Consider the following 11,139-nt stretch of genomic DNA (forward strand, 5'->3'; position numbering starts at 1 on the left):
CGTTTGCCGGAGGAACACTTTGTGTGCTACCAAACGTCACAACGTAACTGGGTGATTATAAAGGAGCTCTACAGGTGTCTCCAAAGGTACATGTTGGGTTGGCGTATTTCGAGATTAGGATTTGTCACTCTGATTGTCGGAGAGGTATCTCTGGGCCCTCTCGGTAATGCACATCACATAAGCCTTGCAAGCATTTCAACTAATGAGTTAGTTGTGAGATGATGTATTACGAAACGAGTAAAGAGACTTGCCGGCATCGAGATTGAACTAGGTATTGAGATACCGACGATGGAATCTCGGGCAAGTAAAATACCGATGACAAAGGGAACAACGTATGTTGTTATGCGGTCTGACCGATAAAGATCTTCGTAGAATATGTAGGAGCCAATATGAGCATCCAGGTTCCGCTATTGGTTATTGACCGGAGACATGTCTCGGTCATGTCTACATTGTTCTCGAACCCGTAGGGTCCGCACGCTTAAGGTTTCGATGACAGTTATATTATGAGTTTATGAATTTTGATGTACCGAAGTTAGTTCGGAGTCCCGGATATGATCATGGACATAACGAGGAGTCTCGAAATGGTCGAGAAATAAAGATTGATATATTAGACGGCTATATTCGGACACCGGAAGTGTTCCGGGTGATTTCGGAGAAAACCGGAGAGCCGGAGGGTTACCGGAACCCTACCGGGAGAAGTAATGGGCCATATGGGCCTTAGTGGAGAGAGAGAGGGGCAGCTAGGGTGGGCCGCGCGCCTCCTTCCCCCTGGTCCGAATTGGACTAGGAGAAGGGGGGCGGCGCCCCCCTTTCCTTCTCCCTCCCCACTTCCTTCCCCCTCCTAGTAGGAGTCCTACTCCTACTAGGAGGAGGACTCCTGGCGCGTCAATAGGGGCCGGCCGGCCTCCTCCCCTTGCTCCTTTATATACGGGGGCAGGGGCACCCTAGACACACAAGTTGATCCACGTGATCATATTCTTAGCCGTGTGCGGTGCCCCCTTCCACCATAATCCTCGATAATATTGTAGCGGTGCTTAGGCGAAGCCCTGCGACGGTAGTACATCAAGATCGTCACCACGCCGTTGTGTTGACGGAACTCTACCCCGACACTTTGCTGGATCGGAGTCCGGGGTTCGTCATCGAGCTGAACGTGTGCTAAAACTCGGAGGTGCCGTAGTTTCGGTGCTTGATCGGTCGGGCCGTGAAGACGTACGACTACATCAACCATGTTGTGCTAACGCTTCCGCTATCAGTCTACAAGGGTACGTAGATCACACTCTCCCCTCTCGTTGCTATGCATCACCATGATCTTGCGTGTGCGTAGGAAAATTTTGAAATTACTACGTTCCCCAACACCAGGCTGCAGATGCATCCTTGGAGGCTTGAGGCTCACTCCGAGAACGTGGACCTCGTCCACCACGTCCATCTCCTGTACGGGCTCCCGCTGCAGGCGTGGGACGACTACGCCATCGCGCAGGCCATCGGGCCGGGCTGCTCCATCGACTACATCGAGACCGCCTCCAAGCTCAAGACGGATACTGAGGTGTTGGGGGTGTGGGCCTGGACGGCGTCGCCGGCAAACGTGCCGCGTGTGAACTGGGTGACCCTGCCGGCGCGTGCGGGGCGTCAGCCTATCGTCGGGCATCGTGGCCTGGAGCAGCGGGTGATCATTCACCTGTCCATCCATGAAGATCCCACGCAAGGTCGCAAGATCGTGTCCAAGGGGTTCACCTTCCAGAAGGGCGTCATCGACGGCGAGCAACATGCGCGTGATCCCCGCGAGCGCATCTCCCGCCCTGTCGATCGCCACAGGAGGGACCGTGACGACGACCCCGACCGCGGTCGAGATGACGATGGCCGCCGCGGCCGCAACAGCTCGCGAAGCCGCGAGGGATGGGGTGTGGCATTTTTGGCAAGGGAAAGGATGCGAAGTCCAGCTACCCATGGCCCAACTCCCACCCAACCTGCGGGGGAGCCGCGCCGCGGGCCATCCCCAGACATGGGAGGGGAGGGGAGGGGGGAGGAGACAGGCAGAGGTGAGAGAGGCCGCGTCCGTCAGTGGCCTGCATGCGCGGGTGGGTGTAGCCGTGTAGTGAGAGAGGCCGCGTCCGTCAGTGGCCTGCATGCGCGGGTGGGTGTAGCCGTGTAGTGCAGCAGGCCCGCCTTCCTTCCTTCCACCGTGTCACGCTGGCCCGGCCCAGCCCAAAGCCAGCCCGCGTGGACCGTTCCGCTTCCCACGTGGCTGAGCCGGTGAGCCCAGTTGCAAATGTTCAGGAGGATGTGATGCAGGTTTGAGAAAAACTTCACCTCAACAGCAAAACCAGAGCAGTAGCACAAAAACAAAACACTCTCAACAAAAGTAATCTTTTGCATTCTAATAATCTTACGGTAGTGCAGTACATTCTCCACGAAAATTGTGTTCAGGGAAAACAAAAGACCATACTACAAAACATGCTCCAAGTTAATACGATTTTGTTTCTTGTCCTCCTAGATAACTGAAGATGGAGCCCGATTCGGCTCTCACAGTTTGCAGCAGCATGCCCTAGAGCTCCTTAACGTTCAGCGTTTCTTGTTGATGAGGTACACGAGATCACCCAGGTGCTGCACTTCCAGGCCTGCCTTCTCGCATCCATCGAAGAAAATCGACTGGTCTTTCCCAATCCTTCTACGCCAGCTCATCAGGAACATGGGGCACCTGGCAGCCACTTGTGTTCCTGCCAGTGGGATCATGGGAGCACTCACTCAGCGCACATTCTTGCATTGTTCTTGTATTACGGTTACAGAATGGAATGTTCGAGAAGTACCTGCTTTGGTCGTGATGTTTGTGCATACACCTTTTTGGCTGTTAAGATCGGATTCTTCCAGAAGAAAGGACAGCGTCATTATCAGGTTCGGGTACTGTTTCACATCTACAAAGCCACATGGTATAACATATCAGAGAATTGCAACCGCAGTGAGATATGATTGGCAGAAAATAAGATGTGGATTTACATAATAGAATGTCACTGGCGATGACAATGTTCCAAGCAGGTTGGAGAATCGGAAATGGATCTCCCCACGTGTCTGGATTATGAAAAATATCAAATAGTTAGTTCTCCCGTCTGGGTGGTGCATATCCCATGCACCTAAAGTGTATACATTTACTATACATTGTATAAGTACATGGTTTTTCTTACGTCGGATATGAGGTAACACATCCAACTTATTGACTCTGCAGTTGTGAGCTATGTTTTCTTCAATATCCTTGTCATCATAATCAGAAGTCGTGATATCCACTCCAAATGTTTTTTGCAGGAAAATGGCTAAAGCTCCTGTTCCACTAAGACACACTAAATCATTTATTATAGTAAATAAAAACAATGAGTCTTCAGAAGAGATGGTATACACACTTGAACAATGAACTACAGATATAATCATTCATGTCTTAAATGGTAAAGCACATTATTCTTGACCAGAAGTAGATAGAGCAATAGACAGCTTGCTTCATACTGCTAAGTCTCAGCATTGTGATATAAGAACAGCAAACAATTTCAGACCATACAATGGGAAAGCCTTTACTTCCAAACAAGTTGAGATAGACCAGTGATGAAACCCAGTAGGAGCCACACACCCACAAAAACAAGTTGAGATATAATTTCCAATATATCAATTTAGTAATTACTCTTCAGAGTCAAACAATATAAGCATAGCAAAATAGCCTTTTGGTCATCGATTATACATATAGCAAGCACTACATAAACTTCATTTATTCTAAATAAAGGAAAAGGGTACATTTTTATAGAGTGAAACATAGCTTTCATACCTTCCTAGTTCCAGGATCCGTTGACCATCCAGAATTGATGGATTCTTAACCAGCCAGTCAGCAAAGAAAAATGTCCCAGGCCATAGCAAATTGGCATTTAGCTGATGAGATGAGAATTCTCTGATGCTCAAGTCCTACACATAAAAAATATCATAAAAGTGAGCAAATGATCAATTAGTAATATGAGAGGCATCGTTTGGTCTGAGCTTCTGACTTCACTTAGATAACTTTGCTTGCAAGAATTACAAAATTCTACAATCTTTGGTTGGACAAGCATAGTTTGCTTCCAATCAACAACAAATATTTATGCATCATTAACACAATCACTGATGCTCATGCGAAATGTTTTTGTACATTATAAAACAAGGTAGACTAATACCCCCTCTCACAATACATAGTTTGGAGACTGGATTCCTAAGGCCATTAGTATAGACAAATTTTCAAGCATCTATAACACCAAACCGATAAAACAAGCCTAATGAAATGTACTCTGCTTATATGTGCCTGTTTTATTCGACGAAGCATATTTTCAAGAAAAATGATGTCAAACTGTACACTGGAAGACCATATCAAAGTCCAAAACGACATTTATAGTGACATAATGTGACATTCAGACATTCAGATCCATTATTATGTACAAACATATGGAGCAATAAATATACTACTTTGCGCTACACGAATTGCAACCTGCGGAAAATGCAAAGGTTGACAATCATCTTTAGAAGAAGAATAAACAAAATCCCTCGATATTGCTAACCCTTTTATCACCGAGACGCTACAACTGGTCATGCCAAATTAGATTGGTCAGCTACAGTTTCAGATGGTAGACTCGCGTGCACTCTCCCAAAGCATAATGGTGAAGCATCTACCTAAAACAAATTCAGGTCTATTCATGAGGTTCAGCGTGCTTCCAGGGTTTCGAGCTCCACGATGGACACTGGACAGCAAACATAAGGTTTCTGGCCGATCTGCTTGTTCGCAGAGTGATTAGGACAGTAGCGAAATTAACTAGGATTCAGAGTTATGTCGGTAATTTTACCACTCCGGGGAACTTGTGGATCCTCTCCTCGTACTCCAGCGCCGGCTGCTGGCTCTCCCCCTCGGCGCCCACCTGCGCCTCGTCTTCAATCGCCGGAAAGGGGGGGAGCAGGAAAGGGGTTCGTCAGCTAGGAGCACAAGGTGGGCGGCGGAATGGACGGGAACGCGAACGGGGGCTGGGTTTAATTTACCTCGTGTGCCGCCGCCGTCGTCGTCGCTGTCGTCGTCGGCGTGGAAGAGGGAGGCGGCGGAGAAGAAGGCCGTCTCCATGGTGGACTCTGTGTTTGGGCAGCTCACTTCGGTCGGCCGGTCCTGCTTTGGTCGGATGAAGGCTGGGCTGGGCTGGGCTGGATAACACCGCATGTTTGCATGGGCTTTCGATCGTTCGCGCTGGGCTGGATTGCGAGTATATATATATAAATAATGATAGGTGTTACATGTGCGTGTCACTCCGGCCCTGACGTTTTTCGATGACAATTTCAATCACGCAAGCATAGCAAATTCCAGTGACACATGGCAAGTTTTGTTAAAAAATAAACTGAAGCACAAAGTTGTCTCCTCGCATAATTAACATTGACATAAAAAACGTTCGAAGTTGCCATGTGCTCGTATCTAACGCGTGACACTTATCAGGGTTCAGAAAAATCTAAAAAAAACAGTATACAGAAACATAACCATGTAGTAGCTCTAAAAATAAACATAACCATGTGCTGCAAAAAGAGAAAAATACCCTAAAAGTGAGCTACATTCGGTGTAGCTCACATAGTTAGATTCTTTATGGGGCGGCCAATCTACCGGAGATGTTGCGACCAGTTGGGACGATGTTGCGACCATCATCGGTGACCCGATGACGAGTGTCGGGCTATTGTCGTTGGCTTTTGCATACCTACTACAAGGGTGAGTGATGGCAAGCGATGGAGGTGTGTTGCAAGTCCCGAGTTGCTGCAACCTACGAGCCTCAGTCGGTGTTTCTTGTGAGTTGGTGATAGTAATGTGAGGCTGTTGCGATGTTGGGGAAGACACGTGTTGCTGCCCGAGGTAAATACACATGGAGTCATAGAACTTGCGTGTGACGATTAATTTGGTACATAAACTTGCAAAATATGTATTTTCGGTCATCTAACTTGTCCCCCGTTCGTATACGGTGCTTTCTACACTACCCGTGCACGCATGGCATGCCAACGTAGCGGGGTGCCACTATATGTGTATAATCCGCACACACTTTTTTTAGAAAGCCACCTTGCATTTTATCTTTTTAACAATGAAAATCCTTAAATAATAAAATGAAAAAATGCAGGTGCGGTGCCTAGGATTTGAACTCACTACCTGCTGGGTTTCGCACACAATGATTTAACGAGCACAATTCTTTTATATAAGATGAAGCATACAAATTAAAGTACAAATCAAAATCGGAAAAAGGTGTGAAAAAGGGAAAGCCCCGGTTCGAACCTACGATCGCATAAGCTCGCAGTGTGTGCGAGCCCCAACCATTCGGCCACAATTATATAGATGTAAAGAGATAAACACAATTTGTCTTATGTATACTTCTTTCTTTTTTTCTATGTAACAAAATAACTTATATTCTAAGTAAACTTTTCGGAGAAATCAACTAGATTTTTTGTAATAACTAAACATAACCATGTGCATGCAAAGATTTTTTGTTCGAAATATGGATAAGAGGAAATATAGTGCAGAATGAATGTACATACATTTTTCGGACAAATCAACTAAATTTTGTTCAAAGTTGAATCATCTACATAAAATAAAAAATAGTGCATAATAAATGTACATAAATTTCTTTTTGACAAATCAATGGATTTTTTAATTCAAATAATTCTAAGTTTGAAAATCTGGATAAATAAAATATAGGTCAGAATGAATCTACATAAGTTTTTTTTGGGCAAATCAACTAAATTTTTGTTTGAATTTGAATAATTTCAAATTTCAAAATCTAGATAAAAGGAAATATAGTGCACAATAAATGTACGTATTTTTTTGGACAAATAAGCATTTTTTTTCTTTTAATTCAAAATTTCCAATTCGAAAATCTAGATAAAAGAAAATATAGGTCAGAACGAATGTACATAATTTTTTTGAAAAAATCTACTAAATTTTTGTGTGAATTCAAATAATTTTATACTAAATAATCTTGATAAAAGAAAATCTAGTGCAGAATGAATGTACGTAATTTCTTTCGAAAAAATCAGCGGAAATTTTGTTTGAACCCAAAAAAAATTAAATTTTAAAATCTAGAGAAAAGAGAATATAGTTCAGAATGTGCACTTTTATTCGAAAGAATATAAACATTAGTAGCCTGTATTTTTTTGAGCAAATTAGTAGCCTGTATTTAACACAAGCAGATAAAAGTGGGTTGGTTAGGAGGGCTAGCGTGGCATGTGCATGTTCGATCCCACACCGACCCATTTCTTGCAGCCCAATTTGTTTAAACCATACACTGACTTGTACGAACTTAAAAACAACTGAGGGTGTTTCTGCAAAAAAAATATCACGTGCACTACCCTTCAGCCGCTCCCAGCGGCATTTCCTATTTGGCGCTGCAGGCGCCGGTTACAACTGTTTCTGCAAACCGGCGCCTGCAGCGCGTTAGCTGGGCTCGGCCCATTAATTGTTAGCGACCTGCATTGTTGGTGTACCGATAAATTCCAAAAAATGTTGCCCGCTTGGGTATCAAACTCGCGACCCGAACGATCCAAAGGACACGCGACAAACCACCAAACCACTAACCCACTTGTGCATTATTTCTTCGTTCCTCTATTTATTTGTTCTCCAGTTTTGTTTTATTCTTTTTTCTACTTCTTTTCCTTTTTCTTTTATTTTTCCCTCAAATGCGCGGTTTTCCAGTTCGTGAACTTTTCTTCCAACCCGATGCACTTTTTTAAACAAATACAATGAACTTTTTCAGATCCGCTAAACTTTTTCAAATTGAATGAACTTTTTTCAAATTCGATGAACTTTTTTCAAATTTGATGAACTTTTCTCAAAAATCGGTGAACTTTTTTCAAATCCGATGAACTTTTTTGTCAAAATCAATGAACTTTTTCAAATTGAATGAACTTTTTTCAAAATTGGTGAACTTTTTTCAAATTCGATGAACTTGTCTTCAAAATTGGTGAACTTATTCAAATCCGATGAATAATTCAATGAACTTTTCAAAGATTGATGAAGTTTTTTTCAAAATCGATGAACTTTTTTTAAATTCATGATTTTTTTTAAATGTAACGAAGAAAGTAGACATTTTCCAAATTGTTTTCTAAGTGGTATAGTGAATGGTTGAATAAGAAAGTAGAATGTGTGTGTGTGTGTGTGTGTGTGTGGAGAGAGAGAGAGAGAGAGAGAGAGAGAGAGAGAGAGAGAGAGATCTAAACCGCATTGTCTAGCTAATAACTTAATGGTGCTTTCTAGTGTATTTGGTAAGCCTGTCTATTGAAACTTTTTGAGTATAAACCCGATCGTTTTGAAGATGTGTTGCAAGTTTGGTTCAGTGATATGTTGGCAATATGGTGTATGCTATGTACTTGTATCCTACCATCGTCATAATGGAGCTCCGCATCTGCCTCCATGTGCGTCGCCTTCCACCACAATACCCATTCCCCTATGGTTGTGTTTCTCCTAGCATCTCATGTCATTGAGGCGCATAGCCCTTTCTCGCATCCTCATGTTGTCATGCCTCCTAGATGCCCACAACCAATAACCTACTGGACGCTTGCACGCCCTCTTTTCACGCTTCGCTCCCTCCAGCCCACCATGTTCATCACGTCATCCCCAACTACAACCTCGTGTTCGACCTCCCCTGCTTCATCTTTGAAACATCATTCCTCAATGGACAGCGACGTCAATGTTGGCATTGTCAACCCTCGCTCCCAGTTCACACACATTTCTTGTCAAGGTCTTCTTCTAGAGCCGCAACGTCAAGCAATACAAAGGTGTCACATCACCAATGAGTTCAACTAGCTACATGTAACATGTAATGAATAATTCTTTTATGTTGGGACGAGCAACAACCATGGTGTGCACATGATAGTGTACAATACAAGGAAGTGGATGAGTCACTAATGAGTGGGGGGCACACCCACCTGACCACCATCATGTAAGCATGCCATATCACCCTCAGAGCATCTCCAACAGGCGCGCCAAACTAGCGCCGCGCCGCAAAATCCTCCGTTTTAGCGCGCGCGCAACCGAAATAGTTGCTCCAGCGGGCGCGCGAAAACAGCGCGTGCGGCATACGTAGTCCAGCGCGCGGGTCGAAACGCAATCGTGCGCCGCTTATTTGCTGCGCCCGCTCCCGCGCGCTCGCTCGCACCTCCCACCCCCCCATCCAGCCGCGCCGCCGCCGCCGACTGCGCCACCCGGCGACCGTTCCGGCGCTTCCCCGGCCTATCCCCGCCCCGCGCGTGCTTTCTCCGGCCCCCCTCTAGTCCCGCCGCCCCGCGTGCATGCTGGTCCTCCGACGAACAGCGCCCGCGCGCTCGCTGCCGCTCGGCGCCCGCAAGGTGTTCGACAAAACGCCTAGAAGGTATGTATTACTCAAAAGCCATAAATTTCGTGCATGTTGATTGTAGTTTTTTATTTATAGCATAGTATTCAACATTGTAGATGAGTTCGTCGTATGATTCTTCCGAAGAAGAATTTGATATGGAAGAGGAGGAGGATCTTGCAATGATCCTAGCTATGCATATAAATAAAAAACCGAAGCATGGTGGTTCGGTTATGGGTCGGCAAAATTTTTGGAGGGATAGGATCGATGCCCACAACAGGTTGATCAGGCATTATTTTGCGGAGAATCCCACATACCCCGAGTCGTATTTTCGTCGCCGGTTTAGGATGAGCACCGAGTTGTTCAGGCGCATTGCAGAGAAACTAGTGAGCCATGATCGCTTTTTTCAGCAAAGGAGGAATGCCGCCGGAGAGCTCGGGCATAGCAACTTTTAGAAGGTGACAGCCGCTTTGCGTATGTTGGCATACAGTATACCGGCTGATCTAGTTGATGATCACTTGGCTATGGGTGAGAGCCAAACCATCATGTGTGTCAAGCGCTTCGCAGTCGGAATTGTGCAAGTGTTTGGCGAGGAGTATTTGAGATCTCCCAACGCTGAAGACGTCGCAAGGCTTTTAGCGATGAACAAAGCTCGCGGCTTTCCTGGCATGCTTGGCTCAATAGATTGCATGCATTGGACTTGGAAGAATTGTCCAAAGGCATGGCATGGGCAATTCCACGGCCAAAAAAAGGGTTTCACTATAATCCTTGAAGCGGTGGCTGATCAAGAGACTTGGATTTGGCATGCATTCTTTGGAATGCCTGGATCTTTGAATGACATCAATGTTGTCAACCGGTCACCACTGATGAGTAAGATTGCAAATGGGGAGTTTGAAAGGATCGATATGGTTGACTAAGGGGGGGGTGAATAGGCAACTAACAATTTTTGCTTTTCTTTAACAATTTAAACTTTGCATCAAAGTAGATTGTCTAGATATGCAACTAGGTGAGCAACCTATATGATGCAACAAGGATAGGAACACAAGCAAGCAAGAGATATGAAACAAATAAGCTTGCTCAAATAAAGGCACAAGATAACCAAGAGTGGAGACGGTGGAGACGAGGATGTGTTGCCGAAGTTCCTTCCCTTTGAGAGGAAGTACGTCTCCGTTGGAGCGGTGTGGAGGCACAATGCTCCCCAAGAAGCCACTAGGGCCACCGTATTCTCCTCACGCCCTCACACAATGCGAGATGCCGTGATTCCACTATTGGTGCCCTTGAAGGCGGCGACCGAACCTTTACAAACAAGGTTGGGGCTCTCTCCACAACTTAATTGGAGGCTCCCAACAAAACCACGAAGCTTCACCACAATGGAATATGGCTCCGAGGTGACCTCAACCGTCTAGGGTGCTCAAACACCCAAGAGTAACAAAATCCACACAAGAAAGTATGGAGGAAGCAAATATCCTTTGGTGGAAGTGTAGATCTAAGTCTCCTCCTTCAATCCCTAGCAAATCAACAAGTTTGAGTGGCTAGAGAGAGAGATCGGGCAAGAGAGCTTGAAGAGCATTAATGGTGGAGTGAGAGAGGTCAAAGGTGAGAGTGGTAGGTGCGAGAAGCTCCCTTATATAGTCACCCTCGATTTCCAACCGTTACTGCGATTTTTGCACTCCAGTGGTACAACCGGTCCTCGTCCCAGTACAACCGGGACTCACGGTGTATCTGCAGAACCCTACCAAGCGGTACAACCGGACCAGGGGGCGGTAGTACCGGCTAAGAAAAATAACTAGACTAACCGCCT

The 11,139-nt window shown here is 45.5% G+C and overlaps 1 protein-coding gene across 1 annotated transcript; it reads right to left on the reverse strand.

The window, feature by feature from the left end:
- Nucleotides 1-2,350: 2,350 nt before the first annotated feature.
- LOC123082827 (protein N-terminal and lysine N-methyltransferase efm7) lies at nt 2,351-5,154 on the reverse strand. Its single transcript, XM_044505064.1, has 7 exons — nt 5,032-5,154; nt 4,842-4,924; nt 3,803-3,936; nt 3,177-3,319; nt 2,992-3,063; nt 2,805-2,909; nt 2,351-2,714 (listed from the first exon to the last, which is right to left on the reverse strand). Exons 1-7 carry the CDS (start codon nt 5,108-5,110, stop codon nt 2,560-2,562), a joined length of 771 nt encoding a protein of 256 aa, XP_044360999.1. The 5' UTR covers nt 5,111-5,154; the 3' UTR covers nt 2,351-2,559.
- Nucleotides 5,155-11,139: the final 5,985 nt, after the last annotated feature.

This window comes from Triticum aestivum, chromosome 4A (assembly GCF_018294505.1).
Source record: "Triticum aestivum cultivar Chinese Spring chromosome 4A, IWGSC CS RefSeq v2.1, whole genome shotgun sequence".
Taxonomy (NCBI): domain Eukaryota; kingdom Viridiplantae; phylum Streptophyta; class Magnoliopsida; order Poales; family Poaceae; genus Triticum; species Triticum aestivum.